This window comes from Solea solea, chromosome 21 (genome assembly GCF_958295425.1).
Source record: "Solea solea chromosome 21, fSolSol10.1, whole genome shotgun sequence".
Taxonomy (NCBI): Eukaryota; Metazoa; Chordata; class Actinopteri; order Pleuronectiformes; family Soleidae; genus Solea; species Solea solea.
Window position 1 is genome coordinate 18786245 of NC_081154.1, and position 21107 is coordinate 18807351.

Genomic DNA, 21107 nt, shown 5'->3' on the forward strand with positions numbered 1-21107 from the left:
GACTAACGGATGCGACGCAGGAGCAGATGCAAAGCTCTAGTAAAGGGAGACATTGGCAAACAACTGCACTCTGGATAAAAATACAGTGTGAATTCTCCTGCAAACAATTATAATAAATAAATACACAATCACATTTGAATAATGATCACACATTTGGCTCCCAATCATGAAAAAGTGAGTTCTACCAACAGAATGCTAGGAAAATAAACTTCTCCCCTAAACAACAACTACACACCTGCACCGCACAGCTCTAATTTACCATTTGAAATCCTGGTCAATTTGTACGTTATTAAAAATCAACATTTTTGTGTTGTCTGTCTGTAACTCTGTGTTGGACTGTTGTGTTTCCTTGATAGGTGTTTCTTGAAAAGGAGACCCTGTATTTTAATGGTATATCATGTATAAATAAAGGTTAAATAAATTTAACCTTACATACATATATATATATATACAATATATATATATATATATATATATATATATATATATATAGATATGAATACATAAATATATATAAATGATTGTTTTTGTGGTTTAAAAACATCCTCACTGCTGAGTCTGAGTCAGGATGTAAGAACATATTGTGCTTTACATAAAAAAACAAAGTAACCTTTAACATTCAAAGATGCTGTATGAATATTTACTATTTGAACAAAAAGCCACATGTAAAGAAAGTAGAGAAGAATAAAAAAGTTGGAATAAAATGCTCCATAAAACAATAATTTACTCTAAAATAATAAAAAAAAGAATGTTCAGTGCAGAGGATTAACTTTTAAAGAGCTCAATCGTGAGCATTAGAGTTTAGGAATCACGATACATGGTCAATGATACCAATAATAGGACGATACAACGATTATGTGATAATCAGTGTGAAAAGTTTAAAGTGCAGCGTTTCTCTGTTTATTCACAACATAGAGAACAAAAGTCAAAGGTCATCCAGTCTATAAAATACTGAACGTGGATGGTGCATCTCTGAACGTAGCTTTCTCCACCATTATCCCGCTATAAACTCTGCAATTCTGTTTTCCCCTTTATTCATTTGAGCAGCGCCACCTTGAGGAGACTTGAAGTAGTGACGCCAGAGGACTGAAACTGGCAGACACCGTTTACTTAAAATATGGATATCTGCGCTGGTGTATGGATTATTGTATTGCACGAGGAAGGACGACGGTATATCACCAAATCAATATTTTAGATAAGAGTATCTCTAACATGTATCGAGGACTATTTCTGGACTTCTACAAGAAGAACTACATTTAGGAGACTGTGGAGTGCTGTGGATGTGGAAAGTGTCTCCACACACACACACACACAGAGAGAAAGAAAGAGAAGCTGCCGTTCGCACAACATCGTGGCAGAAAACAAAAATAAAAACAAGTGGAGCTGAACTGATCCTGTGTTCACCTCAGCACTAAACTAGAAAAAAAAAAAAAAGGGGAAAAGGATCGGGGATGTGTACCAAGGTGGAAAAATAGTGCAGCAGCAGCATGAGGAGGAGGAGGAGCAGGAGTGTGTGTGTGTGTGTCTGTGTGTGCAGGAGGTAATCTTTCACCATGATAGGTAGGAGGCTGTTGTCTCCACTGGGGCCCAGAATCTGTTTAGTTAGATACTGAAGGCCCCATCAAACAGCCTCTGGTGACTGTGCTGCCTGTCACAAACACTCTCCTGCAATCACCGCAGCTTCTCCTCATCACACACACACACACACACACACACACCTACACCTCCTTTATCCAGGATTCACTCAGAACAAGCTCTCACTGACGTGATGAAGTCAGAGTTTCCTGGTCATGAAGCAGCGGTGGACAAACACTGCGCTTATAATTTTGGTGATTGTCACTTGTGGACGAACGACAGACATGAACAGCAGACACGCAGCTGCCAATTAAATTAACCTCCTCTTCCTCCCATTGACTCACAGAGAGGGAGGGAGAGGATTAGTCGGGCAATTCAGTCGAAAAAAGAAATAATTTGAGGGGATTTTTCACGGCACTGATTCTTGGACTGGTGGCTAAATTCCATAATTGGTGCTTTGGCTCCAAAGCTTGAAAAACCTGCAGCTGTGTTTGAAAAACACAACTCAATTTTCAATTAAATGTCCACACGACCTGGTGCCTGAGTGTTTTTATCCAGGGTTCCCCCACACATTGGTTGACATTGAATTCAAGGACTTTCCAGGACCAATTCCCCTCAAATTCAAAGAAACAATTTGTAAGCTTGTAGCTTGTCTTCGTCACAGGAGAAAAAAATGCTAAAAAAAAGTAACTTTGGCGCTAAAGTAAAAACGTTAACTAACATGACTTGTAGAGTTCCACCCATTTTTCTGGCTTTCACGATTCTTTTATTCGCTGACGATACACTCCTGTTTATAACCGCTCACCAAATATTATAGAATATTTAAGAGGTCTTGCGGTGAAAATTCCAGTATTTTTCAGGGTTCCCACATCACTTTGCACTTTGTTGACATCCGGTTCAAGACTTTCAAGGACCAATTCCCCTCAAATTCAACGTCTAGACTGTGCTGACACAGCTAAAGATGGGAGGACAACTTTTAAGAGCTTGTCTTCATGCACGACCTAAATATCAACTTCACTTCTTTCTTGCACAAAATTCAAGCACTTTCAATGACCCGTGTGTATTTAGGGCCATTTTCAAAAACTGATTTTTTTGTTTTCTTCTTTATTCAAAGAAAAAAAAAACAAAGGTGTTTGATTCAGTTTGATTCCCAGCTCCTCTCGTCTACATGCCGATGTGTCCTTGGACAGGACACTTAACCCCCACTTTGCTCGTTAGGACTATGCTGGCAGTGTATGAATTAGTATGAAATGGTATGTATATGCAGCTGAATGGGTGTGAGCGAATGTTAAAACTGTAATGTTCATCGAGATCAGAAAAACTAATACAAACTAAATACAGACCATTTACCATCAATTATCTCTGAAACAAAGCTTTTAAAAAACCTGTATTTTTCAGTCTTATTTGGAGACTTGAGTAGAAAATAAATCCCTGATTTATTGGACGTTTGTGTGACTTGTGGCTAAATTCTATAATTGGTGCCTGTTTCTTGTCTCGGCTCCAAAAAAAAAAAGAAAAACAAACACCCACGGCCGCCTCAGTGTTTGATCAACGAGAAGAAAATCAAACACGAGTGTGAGGAGTGAAGAAGAAGAAGAAGAAAGAGAGACGGGGTTCATTTAGAGTCTCTGTGAGCAAAGTGTGACGAGCTGGATTTTTAAAGGCTAATTTCAATCAATTCAAACACAAACACATGGATGGTTTGGTTTTATTCAGCTGAAGGTAACATCAAGTATTTGTGGATAATGAGTGTACATGTACACTTTTAAAAATATATATCAATTTCAGCACGGGTTCCAAAGTCCTGGGTCGAGAACCACAGATGCGTCAAGGGAGATATTTTTTGGGGTCCGCACACAAATGTGCCGAATTTACACAATCTTTTTTATGTCCTTTTGTTTCGTTTTATGTTTTGTTGTTTAAACCCACGGTTCTCAAACTGTGGCGTGTGTACCACCAGTGGCACGCAAGCTTCCTCTGGTGGTAACGGTGGTGATAATGGTGTTAGCGATAGAGATTGATATTTTCTCAGGTGGTTCTTGGTGTCAAAAGTTTGAGAATCGCTGCCTTAAACAGTTTTACCTTTTTATTTGTTATTGACAATTACAATCATTTATTTACCCATGGTCGCTCACAACAAGTTATACTCAGTGAATCTTGGTTGTAAAGAGATACAAATATTGGAAAAAATATGGTAGAGCTGCAACTAACGATTATTTTCATAATTGATTAATCTTATCGATTAATCGTTTGGTCCATAAAATATCAGAAAACCTTAGAAAATGTTGATTGGTATTCATCAAATCAGAAATCTTGTTTTAATGATGAAAACAGCTTCAAACCGATTAATAAAAATAGTTGACTGCTGGACACTGGAATTTCAGTTTTTTCTTAGTTTACCTGGTCTTGCTGATTCTCCAGTGACATTTATTAATGTTTATACTGTTACGGTGTTTTCTGCACTTGCTGGTTTGACTGATGGGTGTTTTAACTGCGTTTGGTGATCATAACAGAGCGGTTTTTCATGAGCTTTTTCATCAAGTTTCTGACCTGAGTTTCTGAGGTAATGCAGCATGTCTGTGTTTAGAAAAGTTAGACATGACTTCATGACGTACAATGTCCCCGCTCCCGACGGCCACAGAGAAGAAGGCCATGCTCTGCATGGATTGTTGTCGGCTCTCACAAGCGGCAAAGACGACACAGAGAGAGTAAAATGTGTGCTCTGCCGACAGAATGCTAGGAAATGAAATACCAGAGCTGCTGCTGTTCCTGCACCAAACGGCTCCCAAATGTACTGGTCAGTTTGTACTTTCTTACAAATCTAAATAAACAACTTTTTGGAGAGAAACAGCTTTTTAATGAGTCCCTGCCTGAAATGAGACAACATAAGAACATTTTTGACAAACTAAGTGACTGCTGTGTTACTGTTCAGCACACAGAGGCTCCGCCTGTCCGTTCTTCTACTTATTGCACCAAGAGAGAACAGTTGTGACTCTCATTTGCCAACACGGTGGACAAGAGTAATGAGGAGAGAAGAAAAATAAATAAAAGAAGGGTTGAACATCTGTGGTGCCATGAAGACGGACCCTCCGCTGTTGACGAGGAGCCGCTGGTGTTATTAAAAGTTTGTGGAACAAGTGGTGATTTTTGTCGACTGCTGTTTCCAAAACTGTCAGAGTGAAGCGGGAGGTCACGTTCTGGAGCCTGAGACATATGTTTGATTAGTTTTAATCACTTTACTGCTAAATTATACACCACAACGTCAGGGATTCAGGGCTTTTTTTCGGGGAGTGGAATATCTTTATAAAAACAGCATTTAGAGCTCCTCAGTGGTGTAATTTTCGATTTATGAATGAATAAGTACTTGAGCACTTTTAATGGATGGATGAGTTGGTTCAATTATTTTTAAGCCTGATAATTGCTAGCTTTTGAAAAATCAAATGTATTTCATGTTCAAAAAGGTCTAGTGTCTAAAATTAAGATTTTGCCAGAAATGTAACATTAAATATTGATGCAGATTATTTATTTTAATACATGTAAAATAACCTGATTGTGTCAGTCAGATGTTAAAAATGTTAATTCAGTTACACTCGGAGAAGCTTTGATGAAAAACAACAGCATTAAACACATCACAGCTGATCAAACAACACGTTAATCCTGACTTTAATCAGTTTGTGACCAGTTTTAGAGGTCATCAGACAGAGGATTAGATCTGCGTGTCATCTTGAGGACTAAGCTTCGCGTCAGACTGGACACGTCTGTCCTGATGCTGCCTAGTATTCATTCATGCATTCATTCATTCTTTATCATTTTGGTTCAGGGAGGCACAAACAGAACAATCTAATCTCAAGTAAAATAACAGCGTAATAAGAAGATAATAACAAGAACTCCACGTTTCTCTTTGTTCGTATCTTTTAAAATAAGTTAACCATTTAAAGTGTGCTTTAAAACTTTGTGACGTGATGGGAGCTCTGGTCGCACTTTATCTCTCGTGGAAACATCTGCAGAGAAGAAACCGTCATCTTGTGGAGGTTTCACAACATCACCATGTGGAGCCGGACACAACGTGGTGAGTTTCGTGAACCACTAAATTCGGGAGCTCTTGATCCTCGAAACTCGACACGTTGTGTCCGGCTCCACATGGTGATGTTGTGAAACCACAAGACGACACAAAAATTCCACCAAGTGTCCGAGAGTCTGGACACTGGCGAGTATGAGACGTCATTCAGAGACTCTCAACGTTGATTGGCCACCACGCGATTTCAACTCTATTGTCGTTCGCGATTTGTGCGATAGACAAATTCACATCGCGTCCAGTGTGAACGCAGTGTTACAGATCACAGTGGATCCACATTTTAGTCACTAATAGCTGGAAGTTCTACCAAATTCATGCTGTGGGCGACCAGTTAACGTCTTGTAGTGTTTTTAGACTGTGGGAGGAAACTGCAGAATGTGGAGAACGTGGAGAACACCCATGACCACGTCCCAAACCTGGGTCTTTTAGCTGTAAAGGCAACACTACTGGCCACTACACCACCGCGTGTGCCCCCTTTGACCAAGTATATTCAAGTAAATTCCATCAAATCAACTCATCACAGACTCCAGGAGCTTCTTCACTGTTCTACAAAACCGTGACAACACAAAAACTCAACAACAGACCCTGATATAAAGTCACGTGTTTTAGGTTCAATGTTACGATCTGATGAGATCATAACAATTTCTATGTTTCAGCTTCGGACTTGAAACATCACAACAACGGCGACAAAATCAGGTTCTTCATTCTGCAACAATAATCGTCTCAGCTCTCACACTGCATATATATAATCACACGTTCATAAATATGACAACAGCAATTCTTAAAGAAAGTCATATTCAGTTACAGCCTGAGGCAAAAACACACACACACACACACACACACACACACACACACAAGTAATCATGAGATATAAATATTACAGCAGTGTCAACTTATTCATAAAATGTTGACGGCTGATATAAAGAAAACTTTTTTTTCTTATTCAGAAAAAATAAAACAGGAGGAGATTTACTGGGTTTGTTTTTCACCAAAAAAACATAAAAAACAAAGAATAAATAAAAACAAAGACAGACATAAACGAAGATTTAAACGTTTAAAAAAATCTTCATTGAATGTTTTACTTAAAGAAAATGTATTCATTTGTACAAATTCAGGATAAAAATGAAAGCAGTGGAGGATGAGTGAGTGAGTGAGTGAGGTAAAGTAACACGGAGGGTGAAGCAATATTCTAAAGGTTGGTGCGGGTGATGAAGGTGATGAAGGGGTGAGGGTGTGATTACATTAGCTTTGCTCGCAGTGCAAACGTTCTAAAGACGCTGGACTGAGGTTTTTGACCTGAATCAGTCTGACGACGAGCAAAGACTTAGATTATTGCTTTTTTCTTCTCCAGCAACGACGGACGGAGAATCATTTCCATTTCAATCTCTACAATATTACTTTAGCTGCCAATCACACACACACACATACATGCGTGTGCCCCGAGTTGTGATATGAATGTGATGTGATGTGAAGCCACATAAATGTAAATGTCTGATGATACGTGTCGTCATACTGATAATCTCAGTGTAAATAAACGGCAAAAACAGGAGGTGAGCCACAATATTCAAACATCAATATAGATATCGCTGGTTCTGAGACACAAAAATATCAACACAATTCCAAAATGATTTATCCTCCAGAGGTTTATTAAACAACTCGAGGAAAAAAATATGAAATCATGATCATTTTGACCATTTGTGTGATTCTTTGTGCAGCTCTACTGCATATGTACTACAATCAATGGTATTTTCAGTAAAAATGCAATATATTAAACAGTTTATTTGTTTATATGAAGGATTATCATCAAAATTGCAAAATTGTTGTATAACTAAGAAAAACATAGTAATTTAGCATTTCCTAGGACAGGAAAGTCATTGCTCACAAGATCTCTATGTTCTAATGTGTAATAAAGTATCTGTATACAATATTTTAACATGTAAGCGAGTAAACGCACTTAAATGTATTTGTATATATGTTATAAATATAAAGGAGCATCCAAAGAAAAATGTGTAAATGTCATTAAAAACTGTTCAGATCGGCAACAACAATGTATTTAATACATACAAGTACTTAACAATGGAATGTGTGTACTTATATACAAGTTGTGAATATGTATCAAACTAAATGAGATTCTGAAAAACACACTAAAACTAGTGTCACTACCTCATGACTCCTGATGGTGGCGCATCACAGGACAGAGGTTAACGTAATGTGACAGAAGTAAAATGGTGGAAGAAGAAACTTTCCGATTTTTAGAAATCAGGGCAGCCAATAATCAATAATTCATGATCTATTTATGTTTTTGGCCACATATTCTCACCAATTTTCTAATATTAAATGATTAAAAAAATGTCATGAAACGGGTCTTAAAAACCACAAATAAATAAATAAAAGTTTGGATTAAAAAAAAATAAGTTTAAGTTTCTGAGAACACAAGAAATGTCAAAAGCGCAGATTTTTAAATAATACTTAATACTAATTATTAAAAAATGGCAAATCAGTCCATCTGTAAACAGAACACAGTCATTTTTATTTTATTAAAATGTGTTTTGTTATAAGATTGTTGTGTAATATTTTGCAGAATGGCTGTATTGTTGGACACTTATGTACTTTGAAATCTGCCTTTTTCACTACGTTATCGTAATTTTTTTTAATTTAAAACTGTCATTTCAATTGGGCAGGGCCAATCTTAGCATATAGGCATTAAGAAAACAATAATACAGTCATATAAACACACTAATGGGCATCATATCCAATTCCTGACAATAAACCGCCTCCTAAACCTTACACTCCGGACCTTTAAATGTTCCTTTGGCTACTTAGCAGTTCGACCATAACTCGGTCGGCACCATTAAAAAAAAGGTTTTAACCCTTTACAGCTTTACAACATTTGGAAATTAAAAATGAGAGGTCCATAAGAAGTACCATGTATGGTTCCTCCAGAAAAAGTGAAAGGAACGTTATTTTAGAAGCTTCGAGAACAGTGGCTTCTAATCCCGCTGTCCTGCATGTGTTGCATGTTTTCATGCTGATTAAATTTTGGAACTTGAAACTTGAAGTTTTGAGCACGAAAAGGCCTCCAATGATTGGCCAGATTTCATGGTAACATAGTTTTGGGTGTCTCCGGATGTTACCAAATATAGTTCTTGAAACGTCCCAAGGTTGATTTCTTTTTATGTGTGAACTTAAAATTCCACTGAACGACTCACTCACTCTCTGACCGCCTCGACCCACTAAGACGAGATGTTCAGTCAGTTTTTATTAAACTGATGAAACATGGTGAAACTGTGGGGCGGCTGCAGAAACAGGTAACCAGGTCTGGGATTCTGTGGTTCTGAGCTCAGGAGGATCATGAACGGCGTTTAACAGCTCCTGCTGTCGTCATGCGGCAGGTTAGAGAGAGAGCAAGAGAAAGAGAGAGGGAGCTGAGGGCAGCCAAACCGCCAAGTGCTCGGTGCCAGAGGGAGGAACACTCAGGCACTTATTTATGTATGCATGTGCATGTGCATGCTGGGAAAAGCTTCACAAACAGATGCTTTTACTGACTCTATAGCATAAACTGCCTCGCCGCGCCACACAGCGCTGCATTTATGTCTGCTTTTATCTCCTCCAGGCTCTTGTTCCCTAACAGCAAGCTCTAACACAAGACGCCGGCGTTAATCCTCAGCACTGCTTTAAACTTTTATAACCAACTTAAATCGTTTGAGTCCAAATATAAAGTAGCCAAAAAAAAAACTGATTCACACATGAAACTAAGATTCAGAGTTGTAAAAGTTAGATTTTGACAGATATTTAGATTATGATGTGACTCATCACTTTTGCATCTTAACTCTCAAATCACGATAATTTGACAATTTGACAGCTAAAAGTAAGTCAAATATCAATTCCAGCCTCTTATGTTACCAATAACATTAATTTGTGATTATTTGTGCAGCTCTATTGCGTCTTTATCAAACATTTTTCTTCAAATTCACTTGAAAAATATGTTGTGTTTTTTTGGAAATGTAATGTAATTTATTCTCATTCTGCAGACACATGTAGTGTAAATATCAATTTTAATATGCACATGCAGTGCAACATGGAAATGTAATTATAATTATGATGACTAATAACACAATAAAATATAACAAAAAGTCAACATGAACATGATTTAACGTAAACCAAAATATTCATCTGAACCCAGTCTGGTTGAGGTTTACATGATGTGAGTCAATGAAAAAAGTACACCCTGCATGGTATCACCAATGGACTTAATAGAAGTTCATCTACAACCATTATATTTAAACGTTAAAAGGATTTCCTGCCATATTTGACAGTAATTTGATGTAGAACAACTGATTTCTGTGACATCACCAAGATAAAGAAGAGTTCATTGAAAGCTTAACCTTCTAAGGTCAAAGTTCTTCTTTAGAGATCTTCAACAAACCAAAACCTCAACCCCTCGCTGTCACTCAACACTCAAACTTCCATCCTGTGAAATTTTCCTCGCTGACAAAAGTCAACCTTTGATGTTTCCAAGAAGTGAAAACCGGACAAAACGTCCGTGATCTGAATTCTGCTGAAGTGTTCCCTTTGTTTAAAAGCCCTTAAGTCCTCATAAGGACAGATATTACCCTCACATACCCCCCCACACACACTTACACAAATCCGCTCAGCTCAGCAGAAAAATACAATCCCTGGGAAAATAATTGGCCTGACACGCAGATACACAACATGATGGAGAGGGTGGAAGGAACAGTGCGACGCCGTCAGTCAATCAGCGGAAACGCGTAGGAAGGGCAAAGGGTTCCAGTCGCAGAAAATGTGAAGAAATAAAAAACTCCTGCCGATGGCAAGGTGGCCCCGTGTCCCTTTAAACACGTAATAAGCTCCGATTGCAGAGGAAGCACAAGATTGTTTCAAGTAAATGAGTTTTCCGAAACAGCACACTTGTTGCGTACTGTGGTTTTGTAAAGGCCTACCTGGTACGAAGCTGCCCTGCACCACTTCCTTGTAAGCCCACCATCCTTCGTGAATTTTCGGTTGATGCGGTTGTGCTGTGGAGAGGAGAAAAGACAAAAAGTGACATTAAAAAAAAATGAACAGCAATCATTGGCATTTAAAACAGGGACTGCAATCCCAGTCCAAAACACTGGAGGGCGCCTGCCCTTGGTAGACTTCTTCTTTGATAGGAATGTGTCCTTTTCCCTGCACCCAGAGTTGTACCACCACCCGGTGATGAAGTGGAACACTACTAGACCCTGACGTGTGAGTATACCAGGATCCATGATATTCAGCGCCCAAAGTGGCACACAGTGCTCCACACAGTGTGTCGCGAAAGGTGGCATGTGTGCAGAAATATACGACAGCATGTCAGCAACAGGTGGATGAGGAGACAACAATGAGACAATCGCGGACGTTAAAAATTTTATATATGTTAAATATCCCCCAAAATTGTCTATGAGGGAGAGAGACAGAGGATAAGCTAATGCCTCTTTAAGCTTTGTTTCCTAAGCTAGGTAAAAAAGAACCCACATTTTCCATCTGTCCTCAACTTGGTTGCCACTTTAAGTCACATATATTTTAACACAGCTCCACAGCAGACATTTGTTTTTCCATCAGGTGTAGTTGGCATTGAATCTGAATCTGAAGCATAAATCACAAATTCAAATTTTCAAGGACCCGTGGGAACCCTGATCATTTGGAATAAACCGTTTTCACTGAAGCCAATATTCCGTTTTAAACATCGAGCTATGCCTTAATAAAACCTGGTCATTCAGAAGTATGATGGATAAACTGTTCTCGACGCAGCATAAAAGAACAAACAGAGGCAGAATAATAACTTCCAACGACAACAAAAATGACACACGCCGCAGCTCTAATACTGCACATTTCTAACACAATTATACCTCTAATCTCTAAAAATCCAGGCTCACTTGGAGGTTTTCCAAAACCAAACCCCATGGTTTTTTTTCCCCGCCTCATCATTTCAAGACACCCTGGTAACCTTCTTCATGAGAGGCCTTGGCCAATGGAGTCCCCTGGGTGTCAGCCCTGGAGCAAAAGCCTCCCATTAAAAATTCACCTCTCATTTTTGTCCACCTCAACACGCACACACACACATTTGTGACGTGACAACTCCCTCCAGGCATTAGCATGGAAATGCTTCCTGTCATGTTACAAGCACTGTGGAAAGAAAAGTCCCAGATTAGAACAAGGTGGTAGAGTATAATTGAGGTGAGTAAAGGTCTCGGTGTGAAGACGGTGATAATGTAATCGCAAATTTACCGCTGAGTCTTCGGGATATAACTTCCCCCGCCCACTCCCTGCCGCTCCGTCTTCTTCAAACATTCAGAGCACAGCGTGACCACGGGATCTCCAGGTTACACGACTCGCTTTTCTTTAATGGAATTGCAAGTGGCCGAACAAAACATAAAAACGGTCCCAGCCTCCAAAAACAGTGTTTGCTGCAGTTACACCAGAGACCCGGGCTCAGTTTCAGCAGACTGGGCCGACTGAACGCCATCCAGGAAAAATGTTATTTTCTCTGACCTCTGCCGACACGAGCTGCACGGGGAGCCAAACTGCAACTTGGCCTTTGAACAAAAACAGAAACCCTGTTTATGAATTGTTTCTCAATTCTGGGAGCAAACAGAACCTTCGATGAATCCAACAAAACCGCCAAACTCCAAATCAATCTTATTTTTTTAACACTAAATCTTTCCTAACACAAGATATTTTTTGGACAAAAGCACTGGCTATAATCACATGTTAAAACTGCGACGAGTGCCACTTCAGACACCGTGGAAATGTGCTAATTATAATGATAATTTGGAGTCATTATCCTCATACGAGGAGACTTGGAGGCCTAGATGATTGGAGCAATTATTTTCAACACAAAAATGTTTCACCTCCACTTGGAAAAACTTTCATTTCCAAACTGTTTTTGGTGCCATGATGAAATTGTTATTCCTCCAGTGAATGGTATCGTGTTGTTTGTCTAAAAAAGGCTAAAAAGACATGATCATTTATCAACAGCAACACTTCAGTGTGGAATTGCTAAAAACCAGTGAACTCATATGTTTAATGCAACAACAAGAACGACTAATCCTCAAGACAAACCCTCAAAATACCTGAACAAGCACCATCACATTTTATAAAACTCATCTCTGCCGAACTCTTTCTGAGAAATTTGACCAATTACTCATTGCTTTAGTGTTTACTTTAGGTACTTTAGGGTCAACTAACCCCTGTTTCTATGACTTTAAAAAATCAATTAAAGTTTGTCTTGTCGCAGCAAAAGATGGCGGCCACTGTAACGCAAAGGGCCTTGCAGGAAGTACATATACAAGTCTCAATCCAAAGGTTACATCAAGCATCACACATTCTACTGAGTCAGATTCACATTTCTGCAAGTGTGAACAAACCCACAGCTACTGTGAGACACAGCTGATGGCCAAGAGGAAAGGAATTGGGTTTACAAGGGCAAGGTTACAAGGGCAAGGCACCCAATCCAAATAAGTGAACACAAATGAGTGCTACCCACAGTGATGTTGTCTACTGCAGAATTGCAAGGATTTCAACTCAATCCTTGTCCTGGAGACCTGGATGCCCTGCATGTTTTAGATGTGTCCTTGCTCCAACACACTTGATTCAAATAAATGAGTCGTTATCAGGCTTCTGCAGAGTTTGCTGATGAACTGCAAGGCAGTGATTCTCCAGGACCAGGATTGAGAAACCCATGATCTACTTTAGCCATGTTTCCATCATGTTACTGTTCGGTTTGATACAGTACGGTACTGTATGGAACAGTAAAGCCCTCGGTCAGGCTTGTGTTTCGACTGAGAACCGTACCTTTACTTGGTAGCTGGGTGTGGGCTGTGTCCGTAATTATTTCTCTGCATTTAACCCATCCTCTACTAGGAACCTTCCTAAGAAGGAGCAGTGGTCAGCCATTGAGCCGTGCCTGGGAGCAATGGGGGTTGGGTACCTTGCTCAGGGGGTACCCAAGGCCCTGAGGGGTCAAACTCGAACCGCCAACCCTCGGATTACAAGCCAAGTTCCCTTTCCACTTGGCCATGGGCTGAAATGGAGGACATCCAGAAGTTGAAGGAACGCCTTTCTGTCAAGGCGTCAATCAGCTGACTGTCATGTGTCTAGCTCCACCCAACCATACAGTACCATTACTCTGGTTCCCCAAGGGAAGGGTACAGAAAAATTGAACAGTTGGGGTCAGTTATCTTGGTGCTATTCCTAATGGAAACACAGTAGCCTCTACTTCTACAAAACGTGAATCAAATTCTTTGGCTGGTTTTTCTGTTCAGGCTGCTTTTGAAAATGTTTAAATCTCCGTAAAAAGATTCCCCTGCCTAAAATTCATATAAAACGCTTATTCCAGGGAGTCTTATGAGCAGTATATTTACTGTTGCACTGGAAAAATGTTACACCGGACCTTTAAACTCCTAAAGACATACTTCATATAATTTCTGTGTGGTTGTCAGTTGCCTGAGGCCACACGCACACACACACACACACACACACACAGTGAGCGTGTGGGTCGTCAGTCTATGTTCAGTCTGTTTCCACGGCCTGTGGTCACGATGGAAAATACACCCATGTACACGTCAGTGCTGCCGTCATCATCCCACCAACACATTCAGAAAACAAACACCACTTTTTTTACCTCTGTAATCCGGTGATTGTCTACATTTAAGCTAATTTGTGACGTTTAAATGAGCTTACACGCCGCCAAACACGCGCTGAATAACAGAGATATTGCAGCGCGAGCTCCTCTCACATACACAGAGAAATAATGAGCGGTCAAAGAAAAGCCCACACGGTGTTACTTTAGTTTCTCTGTGTGTGAAAGTGGGAGCCCTTGGGATTTCAACTACAGTAAGTAATTATATAGAGGAGATTTACAGTCTGTGGACATGATCCTCTTACTCACCGCTGACAGAAACAGTCACTCACTCTCTGTGTCTCAGCTTCAGCACTGACAGAAATGACAGAAATTTAGAAAGATTAATGTAAAATGATCATTATTATTATTTCCTTATTTCATTGTACATCTCATAATCACTGTATATTTCATCTGTGGATTTATGTTTAACATGTGAATGTACTGTATATACATAATTATAGTATAGTATATAGCACCATAACCTTATTTATTTGTATATACTGTGATTTGTACTTAGAATTGGATGCTAAATGTTAAATGTTAAATGTTTTGCTGTCATTTGCTCTTTGCTCTATGACTTATTTCTTTACATTTCTCTACATTACAAACGTTGTTCCCTTTTATACACTTTTTTTGTGTCCAATAAATCATACATTTTCCATCTTTCACTATGCTTCTTTTAATTTCTACTTTTGAAGCCATTCTCACATTTACTGCTTTTAAAAAAGCTTAATTTAAATCTTTTCCGACTTTAAAATAAAAGAGTTCAAGACCAGAGTCTGAAAAACACACGTAGAAAGTGACAGATTTGACCGAACCAAATTAAACATGTTCCACTTAAACATTTTCTACAGAACTTTAACATTTATTCTTCTAAATAAAGCATTTCCTTTGCTGTAAATTTCCTTCATTCACTCACTTTCTTCTGTATGTATCAATACTTTAACTACAACTCTACACTCCCACCACAAGAGGACAGGCACTGATTAAATCAGGAATGGCGTACTTTTATGTAAAAACATCAATGTGAGATTTATCAGTAATATTATAATTACTATTTATTAGGATGTTCTGGAACTTTTCAGTGTCATGTAGTTGATTCATTTGAAACTATTTTGTGACTGATGGATTTTAAAATGCCAATATTTCATGTTAATTCTATCATTTACAGATTATTTATTTTCAGTCCTGTTCCAAGGAAACTGAGTTTCTGAAGTCGCCAACTCTCAGTTTATCGCATTAATAATCAAACACGTGAAAGAAACGGCTCATCAGAGCCTCTGTATCAGCATGTTGTTACCGTGTAGAGGAGGAAGTGGCAGTGACTGTCGGCCAAAACATGAGACATCATCACTTCCTGTGGATTATCAAAGCAGAGAGAGAGTGAGAGGATGAAGCTCGGGGCTGATGCTGGTGTGAACGCTCACTTCCTGACATCAGCAGAAAAGGAAACACCTCGGATCTATAACGGGAGTGAAGATGAGCAGGAGGATGAGGTGATGGATGGATCTCTATTATTTTCTGGCTTCATTTGGTCTCAGACCAAACAGTAAAATAAAAACATGACTTTAAACATTGACATTTAAGAGTTTGCTTCTAAATTGCTTTTTTAAATTGAAATTTTCAACAATTCAGTCAGTAATTTATTTATGATTCAAAACTTTAAGACATGCTTCAGTTCAGGGTGGATGCAACTAAGGATTATTTTTTTATTAAATTTTTTTATAATTATCGCAGTATAACTCTTTTATATTGATATCAGGAGGCGGGGCTTCTCTATGCAGGGGACTTTGTTGGACCACCATATTTGTACAGTAGCCCACGACGGACAAACTTCAACATTATTTTGAGTTTTGCTGCTCACTGAAGGCCTTGTTCAGCTGCAACTTCAGCTGCAAACAAATGTTGCTGAATTTTATTCAGCAACATTTAAAAGTTGTTTTGGTCCATAAAATTATCTTAATATTTTATGATGATACAAATGAACCATAAAATAATAGTGAAAAAAGAGCAGCACTGTTTTCCAAAAACCCTTAAAAAATTAAGATGACGTCCCTTAAACAAAGTAAAGATATTCACTTTACTGTCATAAATAATTCATATTTAAGGGGTGGAAGTGATAGAAAAAACTCAAATCAGATTAATCCATTATTAATAATTCATTCATAAGGGTTAGTATTTCAATAGTTCATCACCAATTCATTTCCACACCAATTCAACTTTAGGGACTACAGTCTATAAAACAGTCTATAAAACTCTAAAAATATGAAAAAAATGGAATAGAACAATGGTTCTCAAAGTGTGGGTTGGGACCCACAGAAGGGTCACTTGAGCCCCAAAACTTTTTGGAGCCCCCAAACCTCAACAATGTACAGAATTTTCTCCAATTCCACTTTTTCGATTTATATGTGTGTATATGTAATTTTATTACAATAAAATGTTTCGCAGAGACGATTTGTTTGCCCACTGTGTTACGTGTTGCGGCCATAAATTAGTCACTAAATGACCCAAATTAAATTAAGCGACTTACTTTACTGAGTTACGACCTTCTTTAGTTTGAATAAACTTTGTCGGCCATTTTCTTTCTTCTTTCAAAAAGTGAGACAATGCGTGTAAACTATCAGAGTCTTCAGGATGACTCAGCGTTTACACCATGTGAAGGACACATGTGTGAGATGAAGTCAGGAGGTGAAGCTTTTATTCACACCTGTGTTCATTAGCTTCACTTTTGTCCACAAAGTTCAACATGAGAAAATCCATTTGCACCCTTCATGTCTTCAGTGTGACGTCACCATGTCCACATGACAGCAGAATAGAAACGTGGACAAACTGAAGACGCAAGTAAAATTCATTCTATTTTTGTTTCTTTTTCCCTTTTTGTCTTCATTTCTACCAACAAACATCCTTATTCATTTAATTTTATTATATTTATGTTCTGTTTTTATCTTGTTGTTTTTTTTACTTCCCTGTGTTTCTTTTATTCTAACTTCCATTCTTCTCTCTTCTGTTATTCCCCGTGTTACCTCATGATTTATGGTACTATTTTCTTTTTTATTGCTTCGCGTCTTAATCTTCTGTAAACACATCAGTGATATTGTTTTCTTGTTTGGCTCTTATTTCGTCTTCTTCTTCTTTCTTTACATTTTTCCTACATTACAAACTTTATTTCCTTGTTTACCTTGTTACTTATTTTGCCTTAATTCTAATGTATTTATTGCCATATTGTGTGTGATATTACAAACCTGTTACACATTTTATATTAGATCTTTTTGTTTGTCCCTCTCTGTGCTATACTTTATTCCTCTTTCTCCATGTTCTGTAAAAACACATCAATTATATGGTTTTCTGTTGTTTTCTGCGTCCAATAAATCTAATTGTCCGTCTTTCACTTCTCTCCTTTGCTCCCTCTCATTTCTTTTCCATCTTACAAGTTTTAATTTGAAGCTATTATCACATGTTACTGCTTTTCTGTATTTAAAAAGCTTAAAAAACTTTTGACTTTTCTGAGTCTGAAAAAACACAGTGACAGATTTGACAGACTCAAACTAAACGTGTTCCAATTAAACATTTTCTGCTGCACTTTAACCTCTATTCTTCTAAATAAAGCCGTTTTCTCTGCTGTAAAATTCATTCTTTCACTCACGTTCTACTACTTAATCCTCCACATGAGGATTGAGGGAATGTGTACACTTAAAAAATAAAACTACTAATGTGCAGGTTATATAGAAGGCTACAAATTTTTTTTTTTTACTCGTTCAAGTAATTTTATTCCTTATTTAACTGTATTAGAACAATAAATCAAAAACAGAACTATGGTATAAAATTGTCCCCACTGACAAGGTTTCTAAAAATGTCAAAACAATAATTAGACCAATTATTTGCACGATAACAAACATCGCACATTCGTACATTTGATGACCAGAACATGCACAAAAACTCACAAAAATTAGTTAGTCGGGGAAAGTTATGAAATAACCGGGACCTATGACCCAAAGTCAACAGGAAGGTGGCCATTTTGGATCAAATGGGCAATTCTGGGGCATATTTTTGGCAATCTGGCACTGGGGGTATTTGAGCAAACTCCTCCTACAGCTTTGATAAAATTATCAACTTCAAATTTCAACAGGTCACTCTGGACAAAAATTATAAGGATCAAGAGATTAACTTAATCTTACACATGTGGACCCTCGGGGGGGGGCGGCAGAGTTCTGATGATATGCCAAAAAAAACACAAAAGCCACAAAACTATGAATAACTCCGCTATACAGGGTGCAATCGGAACCAAACTTGCTATGATTGATACAAGTCCCATCTTGAAGATGTCTAAGCTGAGATGGAGTGTGTAGGACAAAATGGGGGAAAATATACGAAGATCCAATCAACTGGACTGTGGGAGGAAACTAGAGAACCTGGAGAGAACTCTTGCCACCTTGAGGCCGTGAATTAGCCGCCGAAACAGATCCGTTTGTCCAGTCTTTCACTTCCACTGACCTGAATTAGAGATGTTCCGATACCATTTTTTCCCTCCCGATACCGATTCCGATACTTGTGCTGTGGGTATCGGCCGATACCGAGTACCGATACCGATACCAGTGTGTTATAAAAAAATATATATCATACTACGCCTGCATGACTGTGATATGATTATCATCACCAAATCCTTTACCGTATCAGTCACGGGTGTCAGACAGTGGAATAATCTGGATGAGGAGATGAAAAAATCAGCAAAACGGAGTGTATTTAAAAAGAAGTATGTAGAGATGACCATAAATCGATACAGAATGACCCAGGAGGAAAGTATGACAAAGGTCAGAGACAGAAATCTGTAGACACCGTGAGGATACGCCAGTGGAAGCAAATGTAACCAAACAACAGCTGACATACATGGAGTCTGATTGACTGTCTAGAGCTAGACTGCATCTCTGAGTGCTACCTGATGCTGAAACATGTTTTTGTCAAAATGTCATAAGAAAAAGAAAAATGATGTATTGTATGATGAAAATATGTATTCTGTGGGTAATGGGGACGGGACTAGATAAGCTTTTGCTTCTCCGGCTTTCCCTTTTGGTTATGTGTATTGTTTAAACTACACTAAGATTATGTGTGATGATGAGTGATCTAACTGACATGACCGAAATAAACATATATATATATATATATATATATATATATATATATATATATATATAAATCATTGGTGGTAAGGTTTGGCTCAGGTTAAACCCTCTGTAAAACATGAACGAATACAGCAAATGGACATCATTTATTTTTACCAGTGATATGTTATTTAGTTTTTCAGCTTGTACGTTTGTTTTCACTCTGGTCCAAACACCGCAGCACTGGCAGAGCTTCATGTTTCCATGACGACTGACCGGGAAAGGACGCGCGTGACATCATTTTTACTCGACTCCAGATTGTTAAAATGAGTCTCTGAAGTAACGTTAAACTTTAAAAACAGAGGCATACATACGCAGGACACAGGTACGCTGGTTAGTTGTAGCGCTGCTCTTTTCGTTTAATAAACGGGCCGCTCCAGTTTGACGTTAGACGCGCTAACGGAGCTAGCGCAGCTAACAACGCTAACGGAGCTAACTGGTAAATACTGCCAAACCGCCGACATGATGAGCTAACGTTAGCTCCTTGTCTACAGGTGTCAGGTGATCAGTTCTTCTTCACGCCTCTAAAACAGCACAGCGCAACTGTTTCAAGAGCGGCGAAGAAGAACTGCGTCAGAGCTAACGGAGCTCTATTAAATAACGTGGTATCGGATCGGTGCATGGACTCCAGTACTCGCCGATACCGATACCCACATTTTCGGCAGTATCGGAGGCATTTCCGATACCGGTATCGGAATCGGAACAACTCTAACCTGAATCCTATTTATCTCAGCCCATTTCATCCTTGTGTACTTTAGGAAAGTGCGGCAGCTCTCAGGTCTCAGCCTTCACTAAAACTCTCCATAAAGTGTGTGTGTGTGTAAATAAACAGTTCATTTTCATTTAATATCCAAACTCTGTCATTAATATTCATCGAGAGGCACAAGCAATTCTGAGGCCCAGCCATGCAGAAAGAGAGAGGAGGGCAGAGGACAGAGGACGAAGGAGTGACGGTATCCAGGCTCAGGTAGAGAGACACAGAGAGTCAAGAAGAAGACGAAGGAGGAGGACAGACCGGAGACAAAAGTACAAGTGATAATGTGCGTGTCCGTTAATGAATCTTGACCTTGACGACAGCTGTGTTTACTGACGTATGAGACAATTATTTCACATCAAACTCCTACTGCTGCTTCTCTTTAATGGCCCCAGCTGTGTGTATGTGTGTGTGGTACAGGTATTAGTCACTCTGTCGGGACCTTTAATAGGTTTACACACTCACGCAATGGGGACTTTTTTCCTTATGGGGACAAAAGTCAAAGTCCCCAAGGCTAACTGTCCAGGAAGTTATTCCAAGTTACTGTAATATCTTCTAAAGTGATGGACACCAGACTATGTGTGTGTGTGTTGATATTACTGACATTGTGGGGACATTAACCTGTTAACACCTTCACTCACTGTCCCTCGTGTGGACTTGATGTGAAATATAAATAGTTTTGGTTCAGTAATTGCTTTTTACCATGTATTATCTACTTTAACTTGTCTTACCCATAGACATTGTCTGTATAGGTGTATGTTCAAATTTTTTATCATATTTTTTGATATTACTGTAATCAGATATGCATGTGTATGTAACTAACCCTGTGTTCTGTACAGTATTGTGACATTACTTTGTTTATGTGAAGGCTTCAAATAAATATTT

At 38.6% G+C, this 21107-nt stretch overlaps 1 protein-coding gene across 1 annotated transcript in view; it reads right to left on the minus strand.

The window, feature by feature from the left end:
• Positions 1–21107, minus strand: part of ca10a (carbonic anhydrase Xa) — a 209293-nt gene that overhangs the window by 176415 nt on the left and 11771 nt on the right. The window contains exon 2 of the mRNA XM_058622059.1: positions 10612–10686. Coding sequence (XP_058478042.1) covers positions 10612–10686 — 75 coding nt within the window. The remainder of the gene's footprint in view (positions 1–10611; positions 10687–21107) is intronic.